Raw genomic sequence first — 14,830 nt, 5'->3', positions numbered from 1 at the left:
TCCTGCAAGATCAGGAAGGTTTGTGCCGTGTTCACTTTCCACCAGAAAAAGGTCAGTTCCTTTAAGCTATTTTATTTCCTTCATCATGAATCCTTTGGACAAGGCATCTCTTGATCAGCAGATTCGTCATTTTCTTCGGAAAATTGTTGTTGCAATAAAGTCTCTCCTTATTGACTGTATAAATCACTTGGCCTTTCAAATTTACCATTTTAAGACTGTGTTCAAATTTACCACTTTAAGAACTATTCAAGAGTTTGGTTGTTTGTTAAGTTGGCGTATAGCAGTTAACTCCCAGTTAATTTAGTCATTTGTTTACTTTTCATTTTTGTTGAGCAGACTTCAATAAATGCTTATGTTTGTTTATAAAACTTGACTCAATTCTATATTCATTGTTGCCGGTCACATAACACATAAAATGAATAGCGATCAAGCTCAAGGCTTACTGACCTACCCTTATTACGTACTTAAATTCTTGTTGTGTCAATATTCCACAATTATTGACAAAATAGAAATAAACAAATCTGGAGAACAGGCAAATCAGCTTCACATGGATATTTAAGAGCTTTTATATTTGTTAAGAATAATAGATTATTTTGGAAAATAAGAGTAAAGTAGCAAAAGATCTCGAAGTGGAAATATATTAATCATCCTGTCAGATAAGGTCATATAAAAGGATTTATTCCCAGAGAGCAAGATCTGAAAATAATTAAGTAAAATTTGCATTGAACCTGAGTCTTCAGTTTTCACCATTATTAAAACATTGGTTTGGCCGCAACTGGAATATTGCACTCATTTTGGGAGATCTGTTATCTACAAAAGTGGAGGTTGTTCTAATTGGAATAGAATAAATTTTAAGAGAATTTAATGAGGTATTTAAAAGCTTTGAAGGGTATAGACGAAACAGAAAGAAAAAAACAATAAGCTAATTGACAGAAGGGCCAACACCCTTCAGAGATAGAAAGAGGGTGACAGGCAGAAGAAACCAAGTTGACATGATTGATAACTTTTAGACTTACATATTCACTGATTACGGTCTGGAATGCACTACCGGAGCAGTATTGGAGGCAGATTTAACTGTAATGTTCAAAAGTATCTAAAGGGAAAGCATTTCCACAACTATGAAGAAATAGCAGGAAAGTGGAACCAACTGTATTACTCCTACATACAGTCAGAATGAACTCAATAGGCTAAATGGTCTCCATTGATGGTATAACCATTCTGTGATCTGTGAATATGCCAGTAAAATCAGGCATTAATTACACAAATCATCACTAATGTCTCTTTCCCTAGCCACTCTCTTAAGAACATGGAATCTCAAGAAACAGGTCAACTATTCAACGATATTCACACTGCATGAAAACTGCACTTACTTCCATATGAAACTGAGAAACATTTTTCATTCTGAATATTGCTCTACATTTGTTCTCACCTTTCAATCTGTGCCTGGGCGTGCCTGGTTCATCCTTTCTGTTGCTTCTGCTTCGATCAGAGCAGCTGTCTCTATAGCCTCTCTCACTTCGCTCTGACCTATCTTTGTCCTTTAGTCTAGAAGAATTGGACCTGCTCCATTCTCGATCATCTAGAAAGAACGACACAAATGTTACCTGAGTGAAACTAAATCACATTTTTTTCCCCATGAAACCAAACTACAGCAGATTCTTATGAAATTTGTATTTTGCAGAAGTAACAAAGTGGCAAAGGCTCACAAATGGTTGAAGCAGATGATTATAAATCATCTCCAAATCAGATATACTACATCACTTATTGGATTGATTGATGAAATGGAACATCCAATAATCAGAATTAAACAACACTGTATTACAGCAAAGTTAGAACATAGTCCAAGCAACACACACAAACTGCTGGAGGAACTCAGCAGGCCAGGCAGCATTTATAGAAAAGAGTACAGTCAATATTATGGGCCAAGATCATCCTGTCTCAACCCGAAACAGCGACTGTAATCTTTTCCATAGATGATACCTGGCCTGCTGAGTTCCTCCAGCATTTTGTGTGTGTTGCTTGGATATCCAGCATCTGTAGATTTTCTCTTGTTTGTGATTAGATAACAGTCCACATATTAAGACACTTTGAAATGAGAGGAACTCATAAACTTCAATATAATGGAATTGAAAAAATAAAATGTTACTTGCTACTTAAATATTCTCAGTCCATACCAGCATATCACCCCAATCCCATGTGCTTTAATTTTGCACATTCACCACTTACATTGGACTTTAAAGAGCCTCCTGAAAGTCAATAGTTTCCTTCATCCATCCTACCAGTTAAACCCGTTCATAAGAACAAGCTGACTTAGTCCAGTCCCATTAATGCTACTGGGTATTGAGGTAGACAGTCAACTATCAGCTTTCTGAGAGACGGTCCTGTCAGGAGGGGACAAACGGCTGTATCCAGTTTTTAAGCACTTAAGTTGAGACATAGGTTAACATAAATTATATCAAAGTCCCTAAATGGTAGCAGCAAAATTAGGTAAAATGATGCAGAAAATTTAATCCACCATGACAAATACACTCACAACACCAATAAAAAGTTAAAAGTTTACCTCTGTCCCTCCTTGATTCACGATCATGGTCTCTACTTCGATCCCTTTTCTTTTCCTTATCATTGCCTTTTGAAGACGCATAAACTCCATGTTCTCGGCGATCCCGTTCTCTTTGTCGATGCTTTTCCTTGAATTCTTCACTAACCCCACCTGTGTGTGAGGGTGTCTCCGCACCAGAAGTACGATAGTATCTACAAGAAAAAGTTCACTTTTTGACAATGCTCATGTGAATACACTGCAACAATTTTTATTTAAAATTAACTTAAATAATAACTGTACAATTATACTCGCCAAATTTTGAAGTTGAGACGGGATTTAGACACAATTTTTCTGCCAACAAATATCCAGAATATTATGCATTAATTTTTGCAGTAAATTTTGGTTATATTTATGCTAATAATTAAGCACAATCTACTTATTAAGTTAAGGCAGAATTAGGAACCAGCAATAAACTACTCACACATAATAGTTAGCAACTGTACACATGCTGTATAAAGTTGTCCTGGCCCTAAATGCCAGAGCCACTTAGGCAATAGGGGCTTCTGCAATACATGTGGAAACTGACTGAGGTTTTAAAGGTGGGAAGTATGAAAGTGGTCAGCCCTGCAAATGAAAAAGCTAAAAAGAACACAACAGTTTGCTAAACTATATGCACTGGATTCAACACCTATCAAACTTGTCATAGAGTTGTACAGCATTGTTACTGTTCCTGCCTCCGTCATCTCCTCTGGCAGCTCATTCCAGATACTAACTACTCTGTATATGAAAAAATCTACCCCTCGATCCTTTTAAACTTCCTCCATCTTACACTATGCCCTTGAGCTTTAGATATACCTGCTGTGGGAAATAGGCTCAGGCTATCTACTCTTACTTAACTTCTCATAATTTTATATATTTCTGTCATTCGCTTTAGTTTCCATTGCTCCAGGGAAAAGAGACCAAGGTTATCCAATCTCTCCTTATAACTAAAGTCATTTAATCCAAGCAACATCCTTTTCTGCACCCTCTCTAACTTAATTACATCTTTCCTGTAAATTGACTACAGTGGAACACAAAAGTGCAGCCTAACCGACACTATACAACTGGCATTCCTTGCACTCAACACCTCAGCCAATGAACACAAGCAAGCCACATGACATCTTCACCATCTTGTTTCACAATGTTGCCATTTTCAAGGAACTCATATGTACTCCATTGATTCTGAAAGGCAATATACTATCAAGGTTTCTTCAAACATTCTGAAAATTTCACATCTTCTTATTCCAGATATCAACTGTGTTACGTTACCATGCTCAAAATGGAAAGGATAGATGCTTGTGTAAATTTGGACATATAATAAAACAGAAAACAAAACAATATTGTGAACATTAATTGTATCATATGTAACTAAAGAGTCTTACCTCTCCTTTTTACCAGCTTTGCCAGCTTTGCTATCACTGTCATCAACAGGGGCAAAGTCTTCCTTTCCCTCTTCCCAATCCTTGTATGATGACACCTTGGATTTCTTCTTTTCCTCCTTTTCTTCTTTTTCTTCTTTCTCTTCCCGCTCTTTTCTCTTCTGGGCAGCCAATTTATCAAGCCCCAGTAGTGAGGTCTTTGGTGCTGGGGCACGGAAGATATGCTGATCAACAGTGGCACTCTTCTTTTTTATTATCAATCCCCCAATCTGACTGCCAGGGTCACAGCCCTCCAACCTGTGAATGGCATCATCATCATTCATGCCGGAAAGTAGCAACGCGTAAAATCCACTATGGTCTCGTCTTGATGGGATTTAATTAAAGGCACCTAAAAACAGATTATAAAGATCATTAATGTAAAGATACACAAAATTAGTTACAAGATTGCTGCTTTTATTCTATATGAGCAGAACAACTACTAAAAAATCAACACTGCATGCTTAGAGAGGGTAACTGCAATGATTCATTACTCAGTAAAATGGGTTATCCCATATCTTGGGAGTATATTTAAATGCAGATGTACAGAAGATCACATTTGCCGGTAATCTAAGCTTTTATTCAGGTGTAAGGTCATCCAAGCTCCCCTTTATTAAACTTGACACACTTTATGATGCAAAACATTAGCAGTTAATGTACAGCACCAGCAAACTGCAATTGGGGTTCAATTCCCACTGCAACCTCTAAGGAGTTTGTACATTTTCCCCACAACCACATGGGTTTTCTCCGAGTGCTCTGGTTTCCTCCCACACTCCAAAAAGAAGTACAGGCTAGTGTTGGTTCAGAGATGTGGCAACACTTGCAGGCTGCCCCCAGCACATCCTCGGACTGTATTGGTCATTGATGCAAATGACATTTTCACTGTATATTTCGATGTACACATGACAAATAAATCTCAGCTATAAAATATACAGAGGGGAAAATTAATGCTCCCTTATAAACATGATCCTCAAAAATCATTTTAGCAGTTCAGAATTGGTATGTTTGTTGAATATTTCTCAACAATTTTAGTATATCAAATATATGGTTATGTGATATAGAGTGCAACAGTAGAAGTCAAGCTATAAGTGTATAAAATCTGACAGAAATTACAGCCAGAGATCTGAGCCCAGTGATGGTCATCAGATCACAGGAAGGTATAATTGTACCAGAATGAATACAATGATATTGCTAGGAATTAATAATTATAGCTAGGCCACATGGTTTTCTTTGAACAATTGAGAATTAAATAAAGCACACAAAATTGTTGGAAGCATACATGATTTCTCTTTGCACAGAATACAATAACTAAGGGAAAATTGACAGATCAAGTCTGAAAACTTCAAGTCAATTAAAAAGTTTAATGCCAAGTTTAAAAAAATTACAATGTACAAGTAACAAAGGTCTGGAATTCACAACCTTAGAGTAAGAAATTCTCTTTATATTTAAATATTATCCAGATGGAAATTTGAAGATATATAAGCTAGGAAGCAATGGGTCAAAATTTAACCTCTTCAGTTTTTAATTTGGTAAATAAATTGCTAAACTGGTTCAAAACTTGCCTTGCATACCATTCATACAGATCAACTCATTACATAATATGTTGAGATAATGCAAGGTAAAATCATAGAGTGCAGAATAAAATGCTACAGCACAGAGTAAGTGCAGAGCAGGTAAACAGGAAGTGCAAGGTGAAAATGAGGCTGATTGTGACATCAAGAGTCCATTTTATCATACTAAGGAAGCATTCAGTAGATTTATCACAGCAGGATAGAAGTTGTACTTGAGCCTGGTGATAAACACTTTCAGGTTGTTGTAACTTTCGCTTGATGGGAGGGGAAAAGGGAGAATGTATAGGGAGGGTAGGATCGTTGATTGATACTGATCTGCTTTATCAAGGCAGCATGAAGTACAAACATGGTTCACCGAAGGAAGGGTGATTTCCGTGATGTGTTAAGTTGTGTCCCTAATTCTCTTCAGTTTATGGGCAGAGCAATTGCCATGATGCTTCTGGATAGATGCTTCCTACAGTATGTTGATAAAAACTGGTGAGGATCATGTTGTGAATTGTTGTCAAGAAACAATAGTCTAACACAGGTGGTCTTTCCTGTCTTGATGCTCCAGAGATGAATGTAGGGCCACGGAGATGATGTCTGGTGTAGATCTGTTTTGACAGTAAGTGGACTGCAGTGGGTTGAGGTCATTTGGGATGCTAGAGTTAATGCGTTTAAAATAATTTAACATTTAAATGGTGATGTGGATACAACATAAACCACATATTATACGTTATGTTCTCCCTGTTTTTGTAATTACCCGAGGAGAATGTTGCAGAACTGAGACAATGATAAAGTAACCTTTCTGTGCTGCACTATAAATGTGTTATTGCATTTTTTCTGCTTAGATTAATTACGACCGACGAGCCAGACAAAAATTATATCATTAGATAAGGTGCAACAAGTCAATACAGCAATTGTGCAGGGAGAATGGGATGAAAATGGGGTCCAAATGGGAACATTTGAAATATCAATGATCTAGCATTTTTGTTATGATCCAGCAACAATGAATATCTAATTGAGACAGGTTTTTTTATAACAAAAACATTTATTAAACACTACTCAAAAAAGAACCCAAAAGTAAACTAACGACCAACTTAACCAGAAGTCAACTGCTATACGGCAACCCAAACGGTTCTTAAAGCGAGAAATGCGAACTCAGTTCTTTAAAGTAGTATTGCAAAAGTCCAAAATGATTTGCAGGCAGTTAGGAGAGACTTTCCTTGAAGTAATAAATTCTCTTTCTTGACATTACTGCTGATCCCAGCCAAAGTATGCCTTGCCGGAAGGATTTACGATGAATGAAATAAAACAGCTTAAAGGCACTGACCTTTCCTTGGCAAAATGCTGTGTCCAACTCTTTTTGCTTTCAGAATGCAGGAACTATCTTGGACACAGGTTACTAACTCCTTGTATGAAGATTAAATAAGGTAGAACCTATTTTACCGTCGACAACATCAACTTTCTTTGATCCTTCAGCTTCCCGAACTTCGATAATTCTTCACTCTCCAACTGAACTTTAACTGGCAGTGACTTTCAGAACTGCTGGCACAACAATTCTTACAGTACAAATTAAAACTCCACTTTTAAAACGAAGCTGCATCATAAAATCAAATACACAGCAGAACGGAGTCACTGACAAATTAAACCATAAACTGACCTGCATCACAGGGAGGGGTTCTCCTTTTATACCCTGTTGAAACAGGCCATCACATGACCTCTCACTGGCGGGAAAATTACATCACTCCACCATCATAAGACCATTACATCCTGCCCAGCAGAGCCTCAATTACATCATGGTTAACTTAAAGTAACGTTTTTCACAATGACCTATTTTAACCACAGGACTCAGTAATAACTGTAAAACTAAGTAAAAGTACAATTAAACCATTTGGTTAAACCTTGAAGGGCAGTCATAAAAAAAACTTCAGGTAAATTTCACTGCTACATGCCATCAGCATTATGTAGGCAGAGCATTAAGATAAGCTCCAGTAACTCAGGTTCAATCCTCACCTTCCATACTCTGTGCAGAGTGTGCACATTCTGCTTTTGACTGTGTGACTTATCTCTGATCTCCCAAAGACAATACTGATCGACACATTAATAACCAGAAGCTATAAACTGCCCTTAGAGCATTGTGAGCGGAAAAATCTGGGAAGTTTATAGAATACAGGCATACATTTACTGAGTATGCCCACAAGAATACAAACCTCACCAGTTGTATATGGTGGCATGTATGTACTTGAATATTAAATTTACTTTGTACAAGGAGATAATTAATGCCTGATTATTGTACATGGATGCTTGAAGATCAGCATAGACTAGGTGGGCTGAATGACTTGTTTCTCAGCTGTATGACTCTGAAAAGGAATTAATTGAGGAACCATCACAAACTCCCACAGCCTCCAATGACCCTGTGATTTTTCGACTCTGAGGCTGATGTGAAAGCATCCTTCAGGAGTGTGAAGGCACAGCAAGCATCCGGCCCAGATGGGGTACCTGGCTGAATACTAAAAACCTGTTCTGATCAACAGGCTGGAGTCTTCACTAAGTTCTTTAACCTCACTTCAGCAGTCTGAGGCGCTACTCATCTGCTTCAAGGAGGCTTCAATTTATACTCGTGTCTAGGAAGAACATGGTAACCTGCCTCAATAACCATCATCCACTAGCACTCACATCCATAGTGATAAAGTGTTTTGAGCGGTTGATGAAACATTTCAACTCCTGCCTGAGAAGCGTCTTGGATCTGCTCCAATTTGCCTACCACCACAACAGGTCCACAGCAGATGCCATTTCATTGGCTCTTCACTCAGCTTTGGAACATCCAAGATGCATACATCTGGATGCTCTTTATCAACTACAGCTTGGCATTCAATTTTAGTATCACCTCAAAACTAATCAATAAGCTTCAACTCCTCGGGTTCATATCCTTGTGCAAGTGGATCCTTGATTTCTTCACTTCAGACCCCAATCAGTTTGAGTTGGCAAGAACATCTCTTCCACAATCTCCATCAGCACAGGTACACCACATGGCTGTGTGCTTAACCCCCTGCTCTACTCACTTTACACCTATGACTGTGTGGCTAAGTACAGATCCAACACCATAGTTAAGTTTGCTGATGACATTACTGTCACAGGCCAAATCAAAGGTGGCGATGAACCAGCACATACAAGGCAGATTGAAGATCTGGCTGAGCAGTGCCACAACAGCCTCTGACACAATGTCAGCAAGGCCAAAGAGCTGATTATGACTTCAGGAGGGGGAAACCAGAAGTCCATGAGCCAGTCCTCATCTGAGGGATCAGAGGAGGAAAGTGTCAGCAACTTTTAATTCCTCAACATTATCATTTCAGAGGACACAAGTACAATTACAAAGAAAACATGGCAGTACCTCTACTTCTAGAGGCTCTAGAAATCGTGGAAGCATTGGTAATCATTTTCTAATATTCAATAGATTCAGGAACAGTTCCTGCTAATTAGAGGGTGGCTAATGTTGTCCCACTTTTCAAGAAAGGAGGGAGAGAGAAAACAGGGAATTATAGACCGGTTAGCCTGACGTCAGTAGTGGGAAAGATGCTGGAGTCAATTATAAAAGAGGAAATTACGACACATTTGGATAGCAGTAGATGGATCAGTCCGGTTCAGCATGGACTTATGAAGGGAAAATCATGCTTAACTAATCTTCTGGAGTTTTTTGAGGATGCAACTATGAAAATGGACAAGGGAGAGCCAGTGGATGTAATGTACCTGGACTTCCAGAAAGCTTTTGATGAAGTCCCACATAGGAGATTAGTGGGCAAAATTAGGGCACATGGTATTGGGGGCAGAGTACTGACATGGATTGAAAATTGGCTGGCTGACAGGAAACAGAGAGTAGCGATTATCGGGTCCCTTTCAGAATGGCAGGCTGTGACCAGTGGGGTACCGCAAGGTTCAGTGCTGGGACCGCAGCTGTTTACAATATACATTAACGATTTAGATGAAGGGATTAAAAGTAACATTAGCAAATTTGCCGATGACACAAAGCTGGGTGGCAGTGTGAAATGTCAGGAGGATGTTATGAGAATGCAGGGTGACTTGAACAGGTTGGGTGAGTGGGCAAATGTATGGCAGATGCAGTTTAATGTAGATAAATGTGAGGTTATCCATTTGGTGGCAAGAACAGGAAGGCAGATTACTATCTAAATGGAGTCAAGTTAGGAAAAGGGGAAGTACAACAAAATCTAGGTGTTCTTGTACATTAGTCAATGAAAGCAAGCATGCAGGTACAGCAGGCAGTGAAGAAAGCTTATGGCATGCTGGCTTATATAACAAGAGGAATTGAGTATAGGAGTAAAGATGTCCTTCTGCAGCTGTACAGGGCCCTGGTGAGACCCCACCTGGAGTATTGTGCACAGTTTTGGTCTCCAAATTTGAGGAAGGACATTCTTGCTATTGAGGGAGTGCAGCGTAGGTTCACAAGGTTAATTCCCAGAATGGTGGGACTGTCATATGTTAAAAGATTGGAGCAACTAGGCTTATATACACTGGAATTTAGAAGGATGAGAGGGGATCTGATTGAAACATATAAGATTATTAAGGGATTGGACATGCTGGAGGCAGGAAGCATGTTCCCGCTGATGGGTGAGTCCAGAACTAGAGGCCACAGTTTAAGAATAAGGGGTAGGCCATTTAGAACAGAGATGCGGAAAAACTTTTTCATCCAGAGAGTGGTGGATATGTGGAATGCTCTGCCCCAGAAGGCAGTGGAGGCCAAGTCTCTGCATGCTTTCGAGAGAGTGTTAGATAGAGCTCTTATAAATAGCGGGGTCAAGGGATATGGGGAGAAGGCAGGAATGGGATACTGATTGTGTATGATCAGCCATGATCACAGTGAATGGCGGTGCTGGCTAAAAGGGCCAAATGGCCTACTCCTGCACCTACTGTCTATTGTCTACTTCCTTAGAAGTTTGTGAAGATTTAACAAGCTTCGAGAGGTGTGATGGAGAGTATTTTGACTGGTTGCATCACTGCCTGATATGGAAACACCAATGCCCTTGGACAGAAGATCTTACAAAAAGCAGTGGATACAGCACAGTCCATCAAGGGTAAAACCCTCCCCATCATTGAGCACATTTACATGGAGCATTGTCACAGAAAAGCAGCATCCATCATCAGAGACCCTCACCAGGACATGCTCTTCTCACTACTGCTAACGGGTAGAAGGTAACAGGACCCTCAGGACTCACACTGAGATGGTAAAGAGTTAATTTTGTCCTGCTGATAGGTAAGGAATTAGCTGTTAAGCTACGCCGCTGGTCTCCTTGTCTCACTTGCAGGAGGTGGTACTCTAGTTATACTTTGCTCTCAATCATCTAATCGCGCACATTGTTCCCAGTGTCTGAACTTTACTTCTATTTGAGGTGATCAAGTGGTCTTTGTCATGGACTATCACAGTTGCTGGGCATGTGACTGGGGGGGGGGGGGGGGGGAGGGCGGGGTTGCTAAAAAATTGTTTACTGCATACGTGACAAAGATGTATAAAAACTCTGTATCTCTGTGCTTTCACAGACAGACCTCCGTGGCTGACTCTGTGAGAGTGCAAAAGGAGGGTTCTTGCTCATAGCTATGAATAAAGGTGGAAAAGAATCAACTGCGGTACTTGTTTCATTACATCAGGTTGATCACCATTGTCAACACCACCAGGTTCAGGAACTGTTATTACCCCTCAATCATTAAGCTCTTGAACCAAAGAGGATAACTTCACTGAACTTCATTTGCCCATCACTGAACTGTTTCCTGAAACTATGGATTCACTTTCAAGGACTCTTCATTTCATGCTCTTGATATTTATTGCTTCTCTATTTATTATTATTAGGTCTTTTTCTTTTCTTTCTTTGTGTACTTGCATAGCTTGTTGTCTCTTGCTCACTGGTTGTCCACCCTGTCGGGTGTGGTCTTCCATTGTTTCTATTATGGTTGTTGGATTTATTGAGTATACCTGCAAGAAAAAAGATCTTAGGGTTGTATATGGTGAAATATATGTACTTTGATAATAAACATTTCAAATTTTGAAGTTTTAAGCATTTGTTAGGCAACTAATGGCAGTAATTAGTACTAAGCAGGGAAAGGATCTAAGAGAGGATGTTTCTTAAATTCCTAAAATAGAAGAAATAAAGTGCAAGGAACACAATAATTCTGGGTCAAATTGAAGAAGAATTGATAAGGATGATGAACGAGTTAGCAGGGATGTTTAAGTTCATATAGCCATTTAAAATTGTGACTAAGGATAATTATAGTACAAATCCATAAATAAATACCATGTAGTCTTCTTGAACACTTGTGTAATATTCCTTTTAGAATATTTTAAGCCTAAAATTTCTCTTTGTCTTATTACTTCTCTTATTCATTGCCACAGACATCTGTGGAGGTCAAGTCATTGGGTATATTTAAAACAGAGGTTGATAGGTTCTTGATTAGTAAAGGTGTCAAAGGTTATGAGGAGAAGGCAAGAGAATGGGATTGAGCAGGATAACAGATCAGCCATGATGAAATGGCAGAACGGACTTGATGGGTTGAATGACCTAATTCTGCTCCTATGTCTTTTTATAGAGTCAAGAGTTGTACAGCAGAGATGGACAGTCAACCCAACATGACTATGCCAACCCTTGTGCCCATCTACATTAATGCCCTTTGCCTATATTCGATCTGTATCCTTCAATGCCTTGCCATGTAGTTCTTTAGACTGCAGAACCATGCTTTTTACAGCTCACTCTCCAACACTTCCCACAAATGCAATGGACTTCTCTCTATTACACTCCCCTCAAGCACTTCACCATGGGCCTCCCTCCCTCAAGTGATGAAGATTCCCTGGGTTCACTTGACTGATCATGAGCTTCCCATGAATGTCTTTGTAAAAGCAGCACAATAAACTTTCACGCAAACACAAAGAAATCTGCAGATGCTGGAAATTCAAGCAACACACACAAAATACTGGTGCAACACAGCAGGCCAGGCAGCATCTATAGGAAGTACAGTTGACATCTTGGCCCGAAATGTCAACTGTACTTCTTCCTATAGACGTTGCCTGGCCTGCTGCATTCCACCGGCATTTTGTGTGTGTTACAATAAATTTTCATCCTGCTCCATAGAGTAGAATCCAGAGTGGAAATTGAAGACTCTGCAGCACAGAGCGAGGCTCTCTGTCTCTTTACATCTTTCACCCTTCTTTCACTGTGATAAACTCATACACATTATTACTGCAAACAATGAAGGCATCTTATTCACCTTTAATTCAACGTCCTTCAGGTGAGGAAATCTGCTGACCAATGAGGTTGACTTTGCTTTCTGAAATGGCGAACTTAGCCATATGTTAATAGTTATGTTGACAACAAGAAAATAGAAAACCAGACAGACCTCTTGGCATGAATCTAGGCACCAAATAAGATCATAGTAAAGTTGCTCCCGGCCCAGCTAACCTCGCAAACTTCTTCTCGTACACACCTGGGGACTGGTATCTAAATTAGGAAAATTGCCCCACAGACTAGTCAAAGAAAGCTTAAAATAGTTACTGTTACTATTCCGTTCAATAAATGCTGCCTGACTTGCTGAGTTCCTCCTGCATTTTGAGTGTGCTGCTTAAAATAGTCATCCTCAGAATCATAACTCAGGGATAACATGCCAGGCTCATTCATGACAATATTTGTTTCTTCCCAAGCACACCCAACAGTAACAGTATCACAGTAACACACAGGCAGAAAAGAAACTGGACCCCTTTAACGGCCAAAGCATTAGATCACAAACAAGTTCCTGACTCTCACTGACTGCCTGAACAGATAATCAGTGCTCCAACACATTGACAACACTTGGAGAAAATACTGAAAGTAGCATGGATAAGTGAGGGACTTCAAAGTCAATCACAAAATTTGGCCCTGTTGCATCAAAACTGGTCAATTTAGTAGTGAAGGATGTACAGTAGCTCATAGATTGGAACTACAGAAGGAGGCAAAAAACCAAAAACAAAAACATACAAACTTGAACATTCTCACCAATTGAACTGTGACAGATGCATCTATTCGTGAGAGTAGCGGTAGAAGGACTAATGTACCTTGCCTGTGGAGTCATAAATTGATTTACCTCACAAGTACACCTCTACTAAGATATGTGAACTACAACTGTTGTAAATCCTCTATCCTAAACTCAAGAGATTCTGCACATGCTGGAAATCTAAAATAACACACAAGTATCTCATGCCTCTTTCCAATCTGCTCGAGGATAGATACAACCTGTTACAATTTGCCCAAAATTAGTTTGCCATGTCATAAAAAGCAGGACAAATGCACCTGGCTAATTGCCCCTCAATCACCAGTAAAGTGATAAATACAACCAGCAAATAGCACTCAAGTGTCACTTCAATGGTCAAATATGGACCTAAGGTGAGAGTAATTGACACCAAAAACAGCATTTGGGCAAGTGTGTTTTCAAGGATTGCTGGTAAAACTGAAGCTGGTGCACAGTAAGAAGAAATCCTTGTACAGCTCAGGTCCTAGCTTGCACGAAAGAAGATATTTGTGTCTCTTGAAGAACAATCATCCTGGTCCCAGGGCATGACTGTAGAAAGTTTTCAGGGAAACGTTGTTGGCCCAGCCATCTTTTGCTGCTTTATCAGTGAGAGTTGAGAGGTGGGGAAGTCCGCTGATCATTTCACTATGTTTAATTTTATTGATAACTCCTCAGTAAATGCTTCTGTGCAGCAAGATCTAGATCATATTCAGGCTTGAAAGTACCAAAAAACATTTGCACCATGAAACTGCCAAACAACGATCATCTCCAAAAGTGGAAGATTACGATCACCAATCCTTGACATTCAATTGCATCTTTACACACTGTCAGAATCTTGGAGATATCTTAACTGGATCACCAACACTAAAAACTGGCAATTATCTCAGATTAGAAACTGGATATTTTGAAGCAAATGAATTTGCTTAGTCTTCACTTTGATACACAGTAGCAAGAATATTGACTGTTGACTGGACACAGGTCCATCACATGAAAAGCACCTTTGAGCACGTATACAAGGAGCACTGCCAGATGAAAGCAGCATCCATCAGCAAGGATCAACGTGATCCAGGCCTGCTACTGCTACTACATCGAGGAGGTGGTACAGGAGTTTTAGGTCCCACATCATCAGGTTCAGGAATAGTTATAACCTTTCAACCATCAGGCTTCGAAATCAGAGAGGTTAACTTCATTCACCTCAACACCAATTCCACGACCAATGGGCTCAATTTCAAGGACTCTACAAC

The 14,830-nt window shown here is 39.5% G+C and overlaps 1 protein-coding gene across 2 annotated transcripts in view; it reads right to left on the bottom strand.

Annotated features, from left to right (window-relative positions):
- Positions 1 to 14,830, bottom strand: part of dhx38 (DEAH (Asp-Glu-Ala-His) box polypeptide 38) — a 95,309-nt gene that overhangs the window by 79,696 nt on the left and 783 nt on the right. For both annotated transcript variants that reach the window (XM_059993119.1, XM_059993120.1), the window contains exons 2-4: positions 3,961 to 4,345; positions 2,561 to 2,751; positions 1,430 to 1,579 (exon numbers count right to left, since the gene is read on the bottom strand). In XM_059993119.1, coding sequence (XP_059849102.1) covers positions 1,430 to 1,579; positions 2,561 to 2,751; positions 3,961 to 4,280 — 661 coding nt within the window. In that variant the 5' untranslated portion in view covers positions 4,281 to 4,345. The remainder of the gene's footprint in view (positions 1 to 1,429; positions 1,580 to 2,560; positions 2,752 to 3,960; positions 4,346 to 14,830) is intronic.

The sequence above is a fragment of the Hypanus sabinus genome, chromosome 17 (genome assembly GCF_030144855.1).
Source record: "Hypanus sabinus isolate sHypSab1 chromosome 17, sHypSab1.hap1, whole genome shotgun sequence".
NCBI classification, from domain to species: Eukaryota; Metazoa; Chordata; class Chondrichthyes; order Myliobatiformes; family Dasyatidae; genus Hypanus; species Hypanus sabinus.
The sequence above is the reverse complement of the archived record's forward strand: the minus strand, read 5'-3'. Positions and strand labels throughout refer to the sequence as shown.